Source organism: Lutra lutra, chromosome 8, assembly GCF_902655055.1.
Source record: "Lutra lutra chromosome 8, mLutLut1.2, whole genome shotgun sequence".
Lineage (NCBI taxonomy): Eukaryota > Metazoa > Chordata > Mammalia > Carnivora > Mustelidae > Lutra > Lutra lutra.
In genome coordinates, this window is record NC_062285.1 from 93,092,790 (window position 1) to 93,113,224 (window position 20,435).

Here is a 20,435-nt window from a genome sequence, read left to right on the forward strand (position 1 = left end):
GTTTCCTCTTCTTCTGGAATCCCAATTATTCTAATGTTGTTTCGTCTTATGGTGTCACTTATCTCTCGAATTCTGCCCTTGTGGTCCAGTAGCTGTTTGTCCCTCTTTTGCTCAGCTTCTTTATTCTCTGTCATTTGGTCTTCTATATCGCTAATTCTTTCTTCTGCCTCATTTATCCTAGCAGTCAGAGCCTCCATTTTTGATTGCACCTCATTAATAGCTTTTTTGATTTCAACTTGGTTAGATTTTAGTTCTTTTATTTCTCCAGAAAGGGCTTTTATATCTCCCGAGAGGGTTGCTTTACTATCTTCCATGCCTTTTTCAAGCCCAGCTAGAACCTTGAGAATCGTCATTCTGAACTCTATATCTGATATATTACCAATGTCTGTATTGATTAGGTCCCTAGCCTTTGGTACTGCCTCTTGTTCTTTTTTTTTGTTGTGAATTTTTCCGCCTTGTCATTTTGTCCAGATAAGAGTTTATGAAAGAGCAAGTAAAATACTAAAAGGGTGGCAACAACCCCAGGAAAATATGCTTTTGCCAAATCAGAAGAGATCCCAAATCGTGAGGGGGGAGAAAGGGGATAAAAATGGGTTCAAAAAGAAAAAAAAAAAAGAAACTATTTAAAAAAAGAAAGCCGATAAAGAAAAAATATAAAAAGAGGAAAAAATATATATATATTAGATAAACTATTTAAAAAAACGTTAAAAAAGAAAACGGTAAAAGTTAAAAAAAATTTAGCAGAAGAAGAGAAAAAGAAAAAAAAATTGAAAAAGAAAAAAAAAATTAAATTAACTGCAAGGCTAAAAAATCATGGGGAGAAAGCCATGAGTTCCGTGCTTTGCTTTCTTCTCCTCTGGAATTCTGCCGCTCTCCTTGGTATTGAAACTGCACTCCTGGATAGGTGAACTTGGTCCTGGCTGGGTTTCCCGTTGATCTTCTGGGGGAGGGGCCTGTTGTAGTGATTCTCAAGTGTCTTTGCCCCAGGCGGAGTTGCACCGCCCTTACCCGGGGCCCGGGCTGAGTAATCCGCTCGGGTTTGCTGGGATTGCTTTCGGGAGCTTTTGTTCCCTGAGCGCTTTCGTAGAGTCCGGAAGACGGGAATGAAGATGGCAGCCTCCCGGTCTCCGGCCCGGAGGAGCCGATAGCCCGGGGCCCCACTCCTCAGTGCGCCCTCAGAGAACAGCGCCCAATGACTCCCGTCACCCTGGCCTCCGGCCGCGCTCCGAGCTGACCGAGCCTTTGACCGGTTCAAGGCAACCCCGAGCTGAGAGTCACTCCTTGGCTCTGTCTCTGCAGCCGGCTTCCCCGTTCTAATACCGGTAAGCTCTGCGACACTCAGACACCCCCGATCCTTCTGCGACCCTGCGGGACCTGAGGCCGCGCTGACCCCGCCTGGGCTTCACCCCAGTTAAGCCTCTGGAGTGATGTCCCTCAGCGGAACAGACTTTTAAAAGTCCTGATTTTGCTCCGTTGCTCCGCCGCTCGCCGGGAGCCGGCCCCTCCCCCTGCGGTCTATCTTCCCGTCGCTTTGGATTCACTTCTCCACCAGTCCTACCTTTCAGATAGTGGTTGATTTTCTGTTTCTAGAATTGCTGTTCTTCTTCTCTTCAATCTGCCGTTGGATTTGTAGGTGTTTGCAATCTTTAGATAAGCTATTTAGCTGATCTCCCGCTACCCGAAGTAGTCTCAGCCTGCTACTTCTCCGCCATCTTGACTCCTCCTTTAGGCTGGAGTAATTTTTAAAGCTAGGTCTTAATGAATTTAGTTACTTCAGTTACCTAAGGGTTATAATCTGATTTTAAAATAACCAGTTTTTAAAGAATACAATAAAATATTCATAGTGCTAAAACTCTGGGGAGCTTAATTTAATCACTGATGACTCAGGAGGAAAGTCAGAATCTTGCAGTGCCTCATTTCATAATGAACCTCACTTAATGTAGGGTAAAGTGAAAATTCTAGTTATTTGAATTTCCTATTTGGATTATGAGTAAACATACATATTTTATAAAGGTCATGAAAGCTTTGTTATGTATGTTTGTATGTATTTTCCTATAATCCTGCTTACCCCTGTTATGGGGGTTACAGAAAAGAGCATTTGAAACTTACTCACCTTGATTAGAAAGCAGACATGAAAAATTACTCTGGTTACTCTAAACCTGAATTTCTCAAAGAAGACATGTGGACCACCTCTTCTAGAATCATCTGGGGTACTTGTTAGAAATGCAGATTCCTGACTCGTTCACCAAGCCTGCTGAATCCCTGTATCTGGAGAAGGTCCCAGGATAGTAACAGGCTCTCCAGGTAACTCTGACAAAAGTTTGAGATTCGTTGCCAGATGACTTATGGATCTGAGCTCTCAACCTCGGGTAGGCAGCACCAAAATCATTCCTCCTGTGGATGTTGATACAGGAAAAAAGTGACAAAGATTGAAATGGGTGTGTTACTTCCCACAGAGTATGAGAACAGGAAATAATATGTTCTGCCGTCAGACCAAAGGAATTTTTGAGGCAAAGCTGGAAATAGTTCAGAGCTGTTTCATTCATATTTATAACATAATTGCTTACTTAAGGTTTAGATTTCCTGATGTGTTTTTCTTTATTAATATGAAGTAACCTAAAGTTACCTAAAGCTGAGCATCATTTGATTCATTTGGAAGATGTTTTTATTATTTTAATGTTTTGCTTTTACCCCAAGCACTATAGCAAATGTCTCTTCGGGGTTTCTTTCCCCTGAATATTTTGAGTTTTCAGAGCTTTGGTTGTGATATAATGTGTATTTTCATTAATGTAAGCCAATTTTACTTGTAGTTCTAGTTGTAATTGTTACTACTGGGAGCAGAATATAGAAGGAACTTTTTTTTAGAGGGAACATTTTCTTTTTTTCATTTTGTGCCACTGTGGGAAGATAAATGGATGATAGTTTTATTTGGTCCATTTGTTTTTCCTATGAGAGTTGAAACATACACAAATTCACCACCTCCCTCCTTACCCCTTCAACAATACCCTTTCCATCCTCCCACCCCCATCTGAAGGGTCAGTCAACAGTGTTTATTAAGCACTCATTACACTATAGGAAGTTGCAAAAGAAGACTCTACTCTCCTTTCCTGTATTCTGTTACTGCTGAGAATTCAGTCTGTATCCAAGTCTTGCTCCATAGCTCAATATCCCCTTTTGCCCAAGGGCAGCTTTCACTAAGCCACAGGTCAATCATGAAGACTGGCCTTAGTTTTTCATCCACCGGTCTTCTCCAAAATGCTCCTCAGCCACGTGTACTGTGGGCCTTCTGGTTTTACTATGGGCTGTTCTTCTTAAAAAATTTTTTAAAGATTTTATTTACTTATTTGATATATAGAGAGCGAGAGCACAAACGGGGAGCAGCAGGGGGAGAGCGGCAGGCAGGGAGAGGGAGAAACAATGTGGGACTGGATCCCAGGAGCGGGGGACCATGACCTGAGTTAAAGGCAGACGCTTAACCAACTGAGCCATCCTGGCGCCCCAAGGTCTGTTCTTGAAATAGTGTTGATCATCAGTTCTGAATCCTAGTCTGTCCCTCTAAGAGGAAGGGGTTGAAACCATACTACTTTCTCCTTGCTATCTTGACCTTTTAGCCTCCACCAATGAGACACCAGCACCTGGAGAAGATAATTTCAGACAGAATCAAAAAAGTAGGAAAGATACAGGTTAAAGCTCTCCAGCACTACTTTGGGTTTTTAGTTGCATCACCCAGGGGATAAGACCTTAAGGGCTGGAAGCTTTTAGACCAAGAAAGCACCTTCCTGAATGCTCCTGCCTATTCTGCTTTCAGGTTTGTATTACCACCTCATTACCAAAGATTTCCTTCTTTGAATCTTTCAACTGCCTCTCATCCTTCACTGAAAGGGACGTTCTTGTCTGAGCCCATCTTCATTCCTGCTGATACCATACACGGTGCAGTCAAGGAAGGCCACAGATTTGGGCTGTGTAGAGAAGAAACTACCTGCCTAGTTTCACATGTGTCTGTGCATGTGTGTGCACGTACATAGGAGGGGGTGATGGACAAGCTGACTATGGGTCCTCCAACTCCTGTTTTGTTTTTTTATTTTTTAAGATTTTATTTTTTGAGAGGAGAGAGAGAGCAAGAGAGCACAAGTGTGAGCAGGAGGGAGGGGCAGAGGGAGAAGCAGGATCCTCCTGAGCAGGGAGCCTGATGTGGGACTCAATCCCAGCTACACACGCTTTCATGTAGATCAGACGGGACCATATAAAACCCATATATTGAGAATAGGATATAGCCACAATATTAGTAAGGTTTATGCCCTGGCGGGAAAATAAATAGGTCTGTAAAGAACTATTTGACGTCTTTATGGGTCTCTTCAGGAGCCACCAAAGAACTGGACTAGATCTAAATGACTTTCTCTCCATTTCACAGTGGTCACGTTGCACACATTTGTTTCAGAATCTGCCTCAGATAAGAGGTTGAAGGGAGGAATAAGTTCACCAGTTTTTCTCTAGGGTTGCCAGATTTAGCACATAAAAGTATAGAATGTCCAGTTACACTGAGTTTCAGATAAATTATGAATAATGCTCCATGAAATATTTAGGACATACTAAAAATTATTTGTTTAGATTTATCTGCGTATCCTGAGTTTTATCTGGCAACTCCTATCATACTGCCACTACTTAGAGTAGGGACTCTACCTTGAATTTGGGTATCTGCACCTGCCTGGGTGGCGTTCCCAACGCTACTCTTCTGATTTACCCCCACTGCCTACCACACACTAAGTTTTTTTTAAAAGAATTACATTAAGTTTCTCTTCCACACAAGAAATTATGCTCCAAAGGGATTTTCAGTGTGCAACTGTATACTAAATTTGTGTGTATGTCTGTTATGCATTTCCTTGGGGACTTTTTTCTTTTATCAGAATCTCAAAGAGGCATCTTCAAGCTATGTAAAGAACTGTGGCTTAAACAAAGAAACAAAAGTGGGTGAATTTAGAAAAATGCACCTTGCCTCAATCCTGACTTTTCCTTTAGACATCAGTAGTTTGAAAGCCCCTCATATCATTTGACTCCCACCAACATCTTACAGACTAGGCAGGACAGATTGCTTCTTAAAAATTACTGCTTACAGGGGCGCCTGGGTGGCTCAGTGGGTTAAAGCCTCTGTCTTCGGCTCGGGTCATGATCCCAGAGTCCTGGGATCGAGCCCCACATCGGGCTCTCTGCTCCGTGGAGAGCCTGCTTCCTCCTCTCTCTCTGCCTGCCTCTCTGCCTGTTTGTGATCTCTCTCTGTCAAATAAATGAATAAAATGTTTAAAAAAAAATTACTGCTTACATTTCAAAGGTAGGGTCACTAAATCCCAGACATGTGAATTAGAAAGTCATACACAACTATTACTTGGCACAGGCAGAGTTTGAATAGAAATCTGTCAACTGCAAGTTTGTTTCTTTCTCTACTTATATAGACCACCAACTTAAAATCAATTTTGGCACAATACTTTAAGCTACAGCTTGAAAACTGTATATATTTGAACCTCAGAAAGGTTTGTATCTCTGAAGAGATGTTCTTATGCCCTTCCGTCTGGTGGACCTTGTCACTTGGCTGTCAGTTACAAACCACAACTCTTGGATGTTTGGCCATTTGACCTATAGGGATGGCTTTTCAATGTGGTCACGTGCTGGAATATACCCATATTTCATTGCTGCTATTCTCAAATATTTAGAGACTATTAAGGTGTTTCACTGTCAGTTTATAAGTCTTTATAGTAATAAAAATCATTAATATTTTATGTTTACTCATTTGAAAGCATAAAAGGAATAATAGTGTGGCTATTCATCCATTCTGTTTGGTTCTAAATTTTGTCTTTTTCCACAAATCAAGTGTGTTCTCAAAAAAAAATAGAGCTTCATTTGCCTCTCGGGCTTCCATACTTTTCCTCCAACCACTTTTGTCTCACCATCTTTTTTTTTTTTCCTTTTTAAAAATCATTTTCTCTTATTTTTTTCATCATGATAAGTGCATTCTTTTTATTTATTTATTTATTTATTTATTTATTTATTTATTTATTTATTTATTTATTTATTTGACAGAGAGAGATCACAAGTAGGCAGAGAGGCAGGCAGAGAGAGAGGAAGGGAAGCAGGCTTCCCGCCGAGCAGGGAGCCCGATGCGGGACTCGATCCCAGGACTCCGGGATCATGACCTGAGCCGAAGGCAGCGGCCTAACCCACTGAGCCACCCAGGTGCCCCTGATAAGTGCATTCTTTAATCCCCATCCCTTATGTCCCCTATCTCACCCTCCCTCTGTTAACTATCAGTGTGTTCTCTGTTATTGAAATGTTTCTTCCTCTTTTTTTCCTTTGCTCATTTTTTTTTTTGTTTCTTAAATTCCACATATGAGTGAAATCTTATCATATTTGCCTTTCTCTGGCATATTTCACTTGGCATAATACACTCTAGCCCCATCCATGTCATTGCAAATGGCAAGACAGCCATATAATATTCTATTCTGTACACACACCATCTCTGTGCATTGACGGATACCCGGGCTGCTTCTATAGTTTGGCTATTGTAAATAATGCTGTAATAAGCGGGTGCATGTATCCCTTCAAATTAATGTTTTTGTATTTTGGGGGTAAATACCCAGTAGTGTGGTTCCCGGGTTATAGGATAGTTCTGTTTTTAATTTTTTGAGGAACCTGCATATATTGTTTTACACAGTGGCTGCACCAGTTTGCATTCCCACCAACCATGCCCTTGCTGACCATTGTTTTTTTTTTTTTTTAAATCAACCTATGGATGTCTTGTGATTTATATACATTTCTATGCTCTCTGTAACCCAGTCATCCCTCTATATGTGTGACTTTCATATTTAGTTGTCTAGATGAACATTCTCTTATGTGTCTAAAAGCCATTTCAAACTTAATGTAGATAACTCAGCTGCTAATAAACTATCCCAGCACCCACTTCCACGACATCCCTATCTTTCTCATGAAATGGCCATTCTGTAATGCTCAGGAAGGGGGGAAAAGGAAAAGGAAAAGGAAAAAAAGTATAGAGATGTTCTTAACTTTCTTTCAAACCTTACAATTGGTATGTCAGCAAATCTTGGGGACCCTTCTTTCCAAATACATCTTCAGTTTGATCCCTTTTCACCACCTCCACTGCTTCCCTACCCCAAGTCACAGTTACCTCTCACCTGGATTACTTCATGAACCTGCTGATTGGTCTCCCCTTCTGTCTCTGCACTCCTTAAAAGAACAGCCAAAGAAAGTTCTCTGTGAAGATATAAATCAGATCATGTTGTTTCTGTGTAAAGCCTATTATAGCCTCCCATCTCACTACAAAGAAAGCCAAAATCCTTATAAATGACCCATAAGACCCTACATGATTGCCTCTTGAGCCACAACCTTTGATGTTCCCTCCACAGCCCCTTTTCTCCCTCTTCTCCCCATGGCAGCCTCCTGGATGGTCCTCGTGCAGGGCAGGTCTACCTCTGCTTTGGGTATTTCCTCTTTGCTTGCTGTTCCTTCTCTCAAACACCAGCATGGCTTCCTTCTTTTTTGTATGTCTTTTTTTTTTTTTTTAAAGATTTTATTTATTTATTTGACAGAGAGAGAGATCACAAGTAGATGGAGAGGCAGGCAGAGAAAGAGAGAGAGGGAAGCAGGCTTCTTGCTGAGCAGAGAGCCCGATGTGGGACTCGATCCCAGGACCCTGAGATCATGACCTGAGCGGAAGGCAGCGGCTTAACCCACTGAGCCACCCAGGCGCCCCTTTTTTGTATGTCTTTAATGTTACTTCCCCAACGCTTTTAGCAACCTTCCCTGCCTTATTTCTCTTGTTAGCAGTTATCACTTTAATATACTAAGTATCTTGCCAGTTTACCTTATTGTCTCTCCAGCTCATAGTAAGCATTAAGTAAATATTTGTAGAATGAATGAATGCAAAGATGATTTTCCTGTGTTGAAGATATTTTAAAAATTTCATCACATATTTTGATGGCAAATCTAAAAGTGGTTTTCACAAAGTAGTTTGAGTAATGGTAAGTGTAGCCTTCTAATATGATTCCTTTGAGGAAGTGAAGACTTAAAAACATATTTGAAAACATTTACTATTACTAAACCTGGGTATAAATATAAAAAAGTTTTTGAAGAAAACATGTGTTGAAAGAATTAACTCAATCTCAACAGACTTCCTTAAGAGGTGATTATGAATACAAATGTAGGACTCTGAACTGTGAAGAGAAACCATGAGTCATTTCAGACAGGAAGTCATATTAGATAAAGCTTAAAGGCAAAGAGTGACTCTGGTGATTGAAAGTTGGTAAGTGATGATAAATGTTAATAATATTAGTATTATATTGATATTTATTAAGGACTTACCATTAGCTATCGTGCAACTAAGTCCTAAGCATCATGAGTGGTAGATATCTTTATTTTTTCATTCTACAGAGAATAAAGAATATCAAAGCTTGGAGTAGTTAAGTAACTTGCCTATTGTCCCATTAGCTTTAATGGTGGAAGCCATCCTTGAATTTAGATCTATCTGTCTGAGGCCAAAGCCTAGGTCCCTGACCAGTGAGTGGAACTATTTGATTTGGAGATTAACGGCAGTTCACAGGGTGAAATTTAGGCAGAAGTAAAACTACTACAGAAAATCCTCCAGGGAGGCACCATTTTGGAGAGCAACATGGTATTTCCCAGAAGGCCCAACACAGCCAGGGTTTCCTGTACCTCTGGATCACATTGAAGCTGCTTTCGCTGAACAACACATAAAGGATGTAGTTTGTGGTTAGGGACAAATTATGTGAAAAATATACACCTTTAAACACTGCATGCACACACTGTGGGACTAAATGTTCTCCATATATGAAGCACTGAGAGATGGAGTGAAAGAAAGAGTAGAATCAAGTTCACTATCAGAATTTTCCTTACAACTTAAAATGTTCATTCTCTTTTTTTAAAGATTTATTTTAGAGGGGATGTGCGCATGCATGGGGGCAGGAGGAGAGGGAGAGAATCTTCAAGTAGACCCCCATGCTGGGCAGGGATGGGGGACATGGGGCTCCATCCCATGACCCGTGAGATCATGACCTGAGCTGAAACCAAGAGTCAGATGCTTAACCGTCTGAACCACCCATGTGCCTCAAGACGTTCTACCCCTTCCCCTTCTCTTTCATTTTGTGTATGTAGTTGAAGTTGCATGTGTTGCTTTATGTGACACAATCTTGCTAAGAGTCAAGCAGCTTTGCTGGTCTAGGGAGGATTATTTAATTCTCTAAAATACTGAAAATCTTATTAAATATCTATTGCTTGTTGTAGCATATTTATATATCCACAGCTGGTAGAATCAGGCAGCACATCAATCATGGAAATACATCAGATCTCTCTCTAGATCTAATCAACAAAAGGGATGGCTTCAACTGTGTAAAATAAAAGAATGCCATTTGAGATGGTGCAAAATTATTTTACCATGAAAAGATGTGGAAAATGCTCATTTTAATTCAGTCTTCATCTTTGTTTAGGGGTCCCACTTCATGACCTGGTATAGAGTCCTTGTCCTTTCAGTACATCTGATGACTGGGGACTGGAAGGGTGTCATGAAAGTGGAAATTCTTTTTCAGAATCCGGGAGAAAATTTCAGGTGTCTCCCTTAGTCAGCATTGACTCTGTGTCCCTCATGTTGAGAATAGTTCTCCTCAACCTTACTCCCACCCCAGCACACCAAGGCAAGGGGCATGCTTCCACCAGTATAAAAGTGTTCTCAGCATGGGTGGGTCACACCATTCTATTTCCTGGGAGAGAAAAGCAGAATCTGGGGAGTCTGGATTGAGTATAGTTTGAAAAGCTTTTTCCTGGAGAGTCTATTACATCCTCCTATGAGGTAATTCCCTTACTCTCTGATCAATCATTATTGGTTTAAAACACTGGCGCCTGATAAATACTCATTGAATTTAAGTACTAACTTAGGGTTTCTCACACTGACTGGGGGATTTTGAATACTGTCTTCTCCTAACCTGTCCATTCCCCTGTTTGCTGTTGTTGGCATCCACCCAAGATGTTCCTTGGGGTATGTGGAGTGGAAACTGGCCCAAAGCTTTGTGTAGTGGCTGAGAGGATCTTATTGAAGAGTGAGCACAGTATGTTGGAGAGATTACTGCTTGAAAGCCTATCCTGCTTACAGACTCCTTTCAAAAGAGGTTGCCCCAACCACAACCCCCTAAGAAGTAGCAATGCAGTCTGTTTCTTCAGCATTGGTGCTGTGTGGCGCAGCATGTTAGCCTTCCATCTGAGTCACAGTTGGAGTGGGAGAGGACACCTGACTCAGAGGTAGCCAATCGGTGGGCTGCCCAGTGGCTTCTGAGATTGCCTCAAGTAAGAACTTTCCCCCAAAACAACAGTGGTGATAGAATCAGACTCTCCCCTCTGGGGCATTTGATTATGAACTATAGACACAGAACTGGCAGCAAGAGGAAAGAGTTATAGTTGTGCAACTTGAATTATGGCTGTGTTCTGAAGACGTTTTACGAAGAGTTGGGGCAGTGGTATGCTGGGCTGGCTTTCTCAGGCCCAACAGCTAGTTACATACGTCTCTACCCCTCTCTGCCTCAGGCTGGTAGGAGTACTGACACCACATCAACTGGTTTTTGTTACAACTGAGGTCTCCCTCCTCCTGATCTGGTTGTTAAAAATTTACCAGCACACCACTGGGTAAGGGAAGGGATGGTATATGGGGAGCAGGCAAGCAGTTACCTCTTCTGGGTCCTTTGTCTTAAAAACAAACAATGTTTAAGGTAATATGTTAACATGATTGGTATTAAGATTAAAATAAAAAATCATGTTAGAGAAAATGTTGTGAAATATATGATTTAAATATCAGTGGTTAAATTACAAAGCTCACAGGAATGTGGTCAGAGGGTAGTACCTTTCCTGTTCCTGGTGCTTATCAAAGGCAAAGCCTCCACCTCCCAGGCTCACAAAGGATGACCTGACAAGCCGGTTAAGTCTCTGGTCTTATTTCCACACGTATTCTTTACCCCTTATTACCGAGGTAACTTGAGTGCACACCAGTTACTTAAAACCACAAGAGCCCAGTGAATACAGTTTGAAAAATGGGACAAATTCATACAGCAAAAAGAGTATATAGAATTTTGGAATGAGCTTTGAATTCAAATACTCCTTCACCCGTTCCTGGTAACAAAATTTATCTATGCCACATCCTTCTTAGTTGTAAAATACGGATAAAGGATAATAAGCTCAGAGATATTTGTAAGGATTAAATGAAGTACCCTGGGTAAAACATCTAGCACAGTGTCTGGCACTTGTTACACACTCAAATAACTTCAACTCTTTGCTCCTCTCTTTAACATACTTATTGGAGCCTTGAAGACAGTTGAGAGATGGGGCACCTGTGTGGCTGGGTCGGTTGAAGGACCCACTCTTGGTTTCAGCTGTGGTTGTGATCTCAGGCTCATGGGATCGATGGGGAATGCCCTTGGGCTCCATGCTCAGTGCAGAGTCCACTTGTTCCTCTTCCTCTGCTCCTCCCCCGCCTGCCCCTCTCAAATAAATAGAATCTTAAAAATCAAAAATAAAAGCAAAACCAGCTGCTGGTTTTGCTGTCAAGTCAGTAGAATTGATATAATCACTTAACTCTCCACTTATAGTAATATGAATTAGGTTGTAGGATAATGCCTTGTTTATAATTTTATGTTTTTGCATATAAGGTCAACTTATATGCAACTTATAACAATTTTAAATATTACTATAATATTACTACATTAGAGTAATATTACTATATTACTACATTAGAGTAATATTACTATAATATTACTATAATTATTGCAATCCTTTGAAACAAGTTTTTCTCTGCACTTAGCTCAGAGCTGCTGTATAGCAGTCCACAATTTACTGTGTTCATTTACTTTTTTTTTTTTTTTAAGATTTTATTTATGTGACAGAGAGAGATCACAAGTAGGTAGGGAGACAGGCAGAGAGAGAGGGGGAAGCAGGATACCCACCGAGCACAGAGCCCGATGTGGGGCTCGATCCCAGGACCCCGACATCATGACCTGAGCCGAAGGCAAAGAGGCCCAACCCACTGAGCCACCCAGGCGCCTCTCCTTTTGTTTTTAAACAACCTGTTAGACTATGGGCAAAGAACAACGTTAGTTGTAAGGGAATTAAGGAAAACAGATGCTTGGGTCCCTGGGTAGCTCAGTCAGTTGAGCGTCCAGCTCTTGGTTTCACCTCAGGTCAGGATCTCAGGATCCTGGGATAGAGCCCTGCATTGGGCTCCATGCTCAGCAGCGAGTCTGCTTGAAGTTCTCTCTCTTTCTCTCCCTCTGTCCCTACCCCTGACTTGAGTGCGCTCTTTCTCTCAAATAAAAATAAATCTTAAAAAAAGAAAGAAAGAAAGAAAGAAAAACAGACGCTTATGTAATACCCAGTTAAATATACAAAAAAGAGAAAAGGGAGTGAATATTCAATTGTTTTCCTGAGTATTCCCCTCCTACCTCCCAGCTTCTAGGTACCTAAATTGAATAATACCTTTTTTTTTATCCCTTATTTACTGTATTTTAAATCCCTTATTTACTGTATTACAGTTTATTTACCCTTAGCTTACTTAGGTCATCTGCCCTTAGCCTCATTATCACTGCTAGTATATTAAGGATGAAATCTGCCCATTTGCCAGGAGTAATTCATGGGATGTGGTGTTTCTCAGTACCAGATGATTTAAGGGGAGCTACTTACAATTGGAGTGGTTTTTGGCATATGGGCCTTAATAATTTGCTAGAATTAAATTTGTTTTGAAGTTTCTGCTTTTCAAATCAGCATTTTCAGACAAGCAGTGTGATGTGCAAATTACCGCACTTTAGTTCACACTAGAATAATCCACACTCTAAATCTGTTTGGCATTTACCCCTTAAGAATTTTGCATCAATAAATCATTTTTGTAGCATCTTAAAATGTTCCTAAGTAATTCTATATAACATCTTGCATCTGCAGGGCCTGTCGTGCCAGTGTGAATAAAAATAATAAATTATAGTAATTAAGATATAATTACGATGTCTTGAAAAGCTAAGGGTCATTTGGACTTGATTACCGGAGGAGTTATCAGTGCCAAAGAAAAGGCAGGGGACTAGTGGGTTGGGCCTGTAATTAAACATCTGGGACTGACAGTTTGGCCACCGGAGGTAGCACCTTTTGAATAAATTTCAATATTGCCTTTTAGACAAGCTACAACAAATACAAAAACTAGTGTAAGGGGAAGAAGAGAGGCTGGTGGTGGAAAGGACAACCGGTCTCAACATTTAACTATTATGAAAACTGTTGTCAGGAAGCCTGCCTCCACTCCATATAAAGGCTCCCGTGGAATGCAGGAGGGTGCTTTCGTGTCTTATAATGCCTATTTGTTGTGTATCAGACGGCTCACCTGAATACAGAACTGGTAGTGCCGCTGCAGCCTCACCCTCCCACACTTACAGAAGTACTTGCCAGATCTTTTCATGCTCCCATGACCAAAGCTCTCCAGTGATCGGGGGCACAGCGGGAGTCTCCTCAAGCTCTTAAGCGTCTTCCCTCGCGTCCTCCGCTCGCTGTCTGGTCTCCCCGTAGTGGTTTCTCTTTTCTCTACCCTGCTCAGGGGTCTTAGGTGGGACCTGGGTGGGATGCTAGGCTCTGCTCTTGGGCCTCCACCCCGGAGAGGGATGCTCCCTGGCGGAGAGATTCCACCTTTTGCTCGCGCTCGCGGCCGGCAGCGTCGCGGCGGCTGTGAAGGAGGAGGATTTGGAGGAGGAGGGAGTTGGCGGCCGCCGAGGCCGGGCAGCCACCCCGTCCGCGGCGGGCGCGCTCCGCGGTCCTCCCTCGCTCGTCTCCCATGCTCATATTTGGACTCGGCTGCCCGTGCCCAGGAATTTCCCGTCATGCCTCCCGCCGCCCCGTCCGTCGCCCGGAGCCTGGGAGGGAGGGAGTGAGGGAGGCTCGGACGGCGGCGGCGGCGGCGGCGGCTCCCTGGCTCTTCCATGAGCCGGTGGCGGACCCTCCCGCGCCCCCTCTCGCTCTGCCTCTGCCTCTGGCTGGCCACGGCCGTGGCGCGGGGAGCCGCGCAGTCAGGTAAGTTTGGGCTCCCTCTCCCCCTCGCCTCCCCTCTCTCCCACCCCAGCCCTGCCAAGTTGAAGTGTGATCCAGACCCCGGATCCCCTCCGAGCGCCGGCTGCGCCCCCTTCAGCCTCCTGCGGGGACGCCCCCTGTCTTGGGCCGGGGAGGGGCGCTGAAGGGGAGCGCCCCGCGCGGGCGGTGGGGGGTGGGGGGAGGCGGATGAAAGGAGGTCAGGCTGGTTTCGCCCCTGCCTACGGGAGGCGTCTGGCCGCCTTGCTGACACCTTATCCCGTCCCCGGAGCGAACCTGAGCCGAAGGGACGCTCTCGCCGGACGCGGGCCCCCGGGGAGGGGCTTGGCGGGGCAGCCCGCAGGAGGCAGGGGAGGGGGGCTGCGCGGGCTTCGGGAAGGCACGGGACGAGCCGCGGGGGCTCCCACCGAAGTGCCCGCTCGGATAACGGGCCGGGGTGCGTGGGAATGCGCAGGTCAGGCCCGTGCCTCCGGCTGCGCGTCCGGAGGGCTTGGGGCGCCAGGCGGAGCTGGGGGCGGCGAGCGGGGGGCACCCAGAGGCGCACGGTCGCCCGCCGGCCGCGTCGCCCGCGCCCGGGGCTCGGGCTCCCGCTCCCCGCGGGCCCCGCTGGTATTTAATAGGCCCAAACCGAACAAAACCCCGAGTTTGCCCCGTACCAGTTTTGTTTTTGAGCGGAAAAAAGCATCCGAGTGTGTTTTTTAAGTTTTACACTGGACTATTTAAAGTCAAACTCTGAACGAAAGGTGCCATTCCTGCCTTCTTTGGTTTAGGACTATAATTAGGGTAATTCTGAAGTCTTAAGAGAATGATTTTTAAAGATCATTTTCTTTAAATCATGTGGAAAATATCAGTGAGGATTTTTTTCTGAGGTTGTAAAAGGTAATTATTTGAAATTACAAATGTAGAGTTTAAGGTGCATGTGAAATTACATGAACTTTGCTCTTTGTGATGAGCGTCTAACTTACTAATCATCAGACCTTCTCAGTTCTTAGTTTTTTCTGGAATGGGAGAAGAAAAATCGTAATTCCTCAGTTGAGATTAGGGAATTTTAGTTTGTTTTTGTTTTTTGCCACTAGTAGACTAAACTATCAACATAAGATATGGCTCTCAATTAGGATTTATGGATTAGTTGGAAAATGACTCTGTTAAGCATAGATTATATTCAGAACTTTCTGGTCTGTCACTTCATATTCCGTTTGCAGCACTGGTGGCAAAACAGATTTTACAAGATAGTCGGTCTATAAAAACATCTTCAGGATTCATGTAACTTATAAAATTGCCAATTTAGATTAACAGGAGATTTTTAAAATGTTTGACTTTATTAAATGTGCAGCTTATTAATTTAAATAATGATACCAATTTCATGTTTGCTTTTGACTAGAACTGTTTTTCAGAAAGCCTACTTTTTATGGATTCATATTTTAGGAGTATTTTAATAATACTTCTTGGGCAATACAGGAAGTTCTAACTACACATTTTATTAGTGGTCTTCTAGAAAATACTGTGCTGCACAATAAAGAGTGGATTGTACTGCCAGCGAATATATGTTTTTTGTTGTTGTTTTTTTCCCCCCCTCAGTGATGTGTTGACTTACCTAACACTTGTGGTAAAGCAGCCCTTGAAGACCAAAATCCATTGTACCGTGGCCCCTTGCCAGTATTTTTGAACACCAAGTTTATATTTGGATCCTTTAAACATTCATTATTTTAATTTTGGTCCCAGCTGACATATAAGTCTAATTTCTGATGACTTTTACTAGGGCCCTATGTGACCATCTGGAATTTTTTTTTGTATTAAAATAAGTAGTTCTCTGCCATATAGAATTTTGTCACAGTGCCTAAACTGCCTATCTGCCAAGGTTGCAAACATACAGCATCATTTACGTTTTGCATCAACTCATAGATTTTTAGTTTTTTAAGGTGCTTGTTCTAGTTATCCTAACTAAAATGTTAACCAATTAGGTCAGAAATCTTTACTACTATTTTGCTAAACTCAAGTAACAAGAATATCCAGAAAAGATCCCAAGAGTAGTTGCATAGATTTTTTCCTACATTTTTCTAATACATTTATCCTTTTTAAATTAAAAATAAAATTTCAGCCATTAAAGAGGAACCTTGGGAAATAATGCTTTTTTGGTCTATTATCTGATCACAGTTCTTTGATTTTACCTTGCCTGTGTTACCAGCTGTTGCCAGCGTTCAGTGGCTCATTGTCATCTCACTTTATTATGGTTGGGGATTTGGTTCAGACGTTTGCTTCCTTCTCTGTAAAGTGATGAAGTTGGACATAGTCTCCATGTCCCTTCAAACTCCAGGATACTGTAATATTGTTTTTGTTTATATAATCCTGCAGAGCTGCCTACACTACATTGATTCAAACTTCTGATTATCACCTCTGACTTGCTATACATGTTAAACTGGTCTACTTGTGGTCAGATCTGATTGGTGTGGATCCAGCTTGTAGAACATCTTGATATCTGGCACATGCGCACAGATGCACATATGTTGACAGAGTTCCATGATATTAAGCTCCTGCTACTTTCTCTTCCCCTTATCTAAAAGAAGTAACAGAAGCTTGTTATGTCATAGGGTAAATGTCTAACTGCTCTTTGGGGCAGTTAAGCCCAGGCCCTAAGATGGTTTGGTATTCAGTTTTGGAATTTGTGTCTGGGATAGCAATACCACTGTAGAGCACCCAAACCTTTCTGTGGTTGGGAGGCTGTGGCTAGTTATTTGGGGGCATTCCAGATGAAATGCCCTACATTCCTACAAAATGCCTATTGATCATACTTGGACTTACCCATCTTGTTTATTCAGAATTAAATTGAATTTGGATAGAAGGGTAATCAGATTGCTATTTAATTTTCCAGTTGTTAGCATCTGTGATTGCTGTACAGATATCTCAAGGCTTTACTTTGAATATTCCTATATTTTCTCCTTTCTGGGCACAATTGGTTTTTCTTTTAAAAGGCTCAGCAGGGTCTGGATACTTGTTCACATATTTTCTCTATAGCATACCAAAGTCATCTTTTATGGCTTTTAAGGAAATTCAAAGAAAGAGAAAAGAAATTATAGAAAAGGTAGGCCAGTAATAAATCAACCAATTGACTTTATGGAGGATTTGGTTATTGTCTCATTTAAGCTTCTGTTGCAAGTAATAGAAATGAACTTGAACTAGTTTTAGGAAAACGAAAGAAAGGAATTTGATGGATGCTAAATGCAGACAAACCAAATTAGGGACCAGCGACTGGAAAATGTGGAACTTTCCCTGTCTCTACTCTTTACCTTTCTTTGCTTCATTGTTCTTTCTTTGCTGACCATTTTTTCCCCCTGCTTTCCTGTGTTCATGGTTGAATTTGACTCCTCAGCAGCTCCTGAGTATTTACGTGTCCCTCAGTTTGCAGGGAGAGACTAAATCATTGAGGCTTGATTCTGAATTCCTGAGAGAAAGAACCTGATAGACACAGTTTGGGTCTTGATACAGATTTTCCCTAAGGTCTCTTCTAATGCTGGAGTTCTTTGTAGTAGGTACTGCAGACATTTATGTGATTTGATTTTGCATTTTTACATTTTGTATTATGGGGTTATTTGTCCTTAAAGGGTATAATTTTCTCTTGATTGCCATGTGTATCGGAAAGAGCTTGCCACCTTCAGTGGGATCCTAGGATATTAGAGCAGTTCATTCACAATGAATGTGAATTTCAGGAATGCTGAAATGCCCAAGAGGAAGCTTTGGGGAGTGAATGGAGGGTAGCCCCGCATTTAAGAGTCACAAAGCAGTCTGGGATTCTCCTCACTTGTGAAAATCCTGTTTAATAAGAGCTGATCGACCCTGCAGATAATTGTCTGCATATTTTCAGGAATTCACTTAATTAAAATGCTGGGCTCAAATAGCTCTTAAGGGTAAATTCATTAAAACTATTTAAGTGATAATTAGAGACATTCAAAATAGTAATAGTTTAAGGAGTTCCTTAGTTATGTTCTTGTTCCTCACCCATGTCTAGCATTTTCCATCTCTTCCTTTCCTTTTAGACTGCGTCCGCTGCCGGGCTTGTTTTTCTCTCCTAACCTTTCAGACATGATCTCAGGGTTCTTTGCGAAGCTTTTTTCACCTCTTAGAATTTGTCATTTCCTTGTGTTTCCAAGACATTTTGTACCTTGATTGAAGCATTATTTTACCATCTTGCATTATCAAGTCCATATGTACTCATCTTCTTCACTAGACTGTAAGTTCTATTAGACCAGTGAATCACCTAGAAGAATTCATATAAGCTGTTAGCAACCCATCATCCCAAGCATAATGATTCCAGCTTTTTCAAACGTTCTGAAGCTTGTATGGCATCCTGCTTGTCACTGCCTTCTTCAGACAGTGGAGCGCAATCATATGGCTCTTCTTTCTCAGTCCTTGTCTGTTTTTTAAATGTTACAGGCTTTTCCGTGAATATTCTAATTTCCTGTGTGACGATCAGATATATAGAATGATAGGATCTTTCCCTACAAACTGAGATGGGTGCGGAAGGCAATGGATATGGAAGGAAATCGACTTGTGTTAAGCACCCAATATATACCAGATTAGATAGAGGGGGCAGGTACAGGAAAGCATGGGAGCATATATGAAGGGGAATAGTGGGAAGATAAAGTATAAAAATTGGAAATTAGGTTTGGCCTAGATTTTTATATTAATACTTTTTTAATATTTATATTTTTATATTAATACTAGAATTTTATATAAATACTTTTAATACTAGGCTAGAAAATTTGGACTGGGTTAGCAAGCTAAATCCTCAAAATCAGAGTTGGATTATAAAATATATTATCTAATAATTCAGAGGATGAATTGAATCAGGAAAGAAACCATTGGATTTATAAAGAAAGGTTATAGGGATTTTCTTAGGGAGTGAAGACCTGAGCTAAGGTGGTGGTATTGGGATTGGAGAGATGTTGCTAAGGTAGACCAGACAGAAATAGACAATTGGAGATGGGGAAAGAGAGGGATGACTAAAAATGATGGGAAGATGTTAAGCTTGGGCGATTGCAAGAATGTGCACTCAGCAAGTTTGTGGGTGGGGGTAAAAAATGAATTTTATTTTAGATCTTTTGCATTTGAGGTGCTGGTAGAACATTCATGTTGAGATAGATGGGTAGTCAAGTCAGAGATGTGAGGTTGTGACTTGGAGAGATTGGGGCTGGAGATAAAACATGTATGAGTAAGGAATACTAAAAATAAAAGGGAAAAGAAAGTATTTGTTGACTGGTGGAAGAGGAAAAGTACAGGAAAAGCATCATCATCAGGAAGATGCAGCTTTTTCTAGCTTTGAACGATGGCCCATCAGTATATGGCATTCTGTCCATGAGCTTTCCTTGTTTGGGGGACACCATGTACTCACTCCATGAACAGTACGTGGGAAGTCTTGAACGAAGGATCTTGCAGCCAGAGAGACCTTTCCAAACAGAGAAATTGTTGCTGCTACTTCCCATCTTAACCTCTTCAGTGGCTTATCTTTCTTAAGATAAAGGACTAACACTTTCAGTATCTTCATCATCACTGCCTTGCTTTTCTCTGTACTCTGAGCTTCTTACAAGTGGTTCATTTAGCTTCAAACACACATTTTACTGTCTCCTCCTCATTTCTCCCTTTACCTTCCCCAAGAATGTGAAGCCAATATGATTCCCGTCAGATGAAGTACTCTTTGGCTTTTTTTTTTTTTTCCCTGTCCTCTATGGGTACTTTTTATTGCCATGGTCAAGTTCTTATCCACAAGACAATTGTTGACAATTTCCTAATCTATAATAAAAACTTTATAATAAATCACATTCCTACCTCTTTCTTACAGAATGCCTTTTTTTTCTTATCTCTTCAAGTGTTGCCTACATGGTTCTCCAACACCTGAGTTAGTCACCTGGGCCACCATACCTTGCTCTGTGACTCTGGGCCATGGTAGCCTGGAGCAGCGTTGTTACCTGGCATTTGTAACTGTGTTAACCTAGCTGAGTGCTGTTTATCAGGATACTGCAAGCTAATTTTTTGATACTTGCCTTTCTGAAGGAAATCAGAAGGAATTTACTTCATTGAAGGGCTTTATTTGCATAAACTGCAGAGGTTTGTAGAATATGGAGGTGACTGCAGGTGAAATAGAGAAATGGTGCCAGTATAGGAAATGTGCTTGTAGGGCTTAGCTTCCTGATCAAAGGGGTATCATGATTCTGTTTCTAAGAATAGTATTCACTTCATAAGGTTTGTCTGAAATGACATATTTATGTTCAGTATGGTGTATTAAGAATAATTTCTGACTTGATTAAAAAAAGGAACCCTCCCGTATG

The 20,435-nt window shown here is 41.8% G+C and overlaps 2 protein-coding genes across 3 annotated transcripts in view; one reads left to right on the forward strand and one right to left on the reverse strand.

The window, feature by feature from the left end:
- Window positions 1-1,727: 1,727 nt before the first annotated feature.
- On the reverse strand, window positions 1,728-13,912 carry LOC125106972 (vasodilator-stimulated phosphoprotein-like). The gene is made up of 2 exons (XM_047741533.1): window positions 13,421-13,912; window positions 1,728-2,394 (listed from the first exon to the last, which is right to left on the reverse strand). The coding sequence occupies exons 1-2, from the start codon at window positions 13,910-13,912 to the stop codon at window positions 2,386-2,388; spliced, it is 501 nt and encodes a 166-aa protein (XP_047597489.1). The 3' UTR covers window positions 1,728-2,385.
- MSRB3 (methionine sulfoxide reductase B3) overlaps window positions 13,909-20,435 on the forward strand; it is a 166,089-nt gene continuing 159,562 nt past the window's right edge. Inside the window, exon 1 of one of the 2 annotated variants that reach the window (XM_047742503.1) lies at window positions 13,909-14,100. In XM_047742503.1, coding sequence (XP_047598459.1) covers window positions 14,010-14,100 — 91 coding nt within the window. In that variant the 5' untranslated portion in view covers window positions 13,909-14,009. The remainder of the gene's footprint in view (window positions 14,101-20,435) is intronic. The other variant, XM_047742504.1, reaches the window with a different exon arrangement.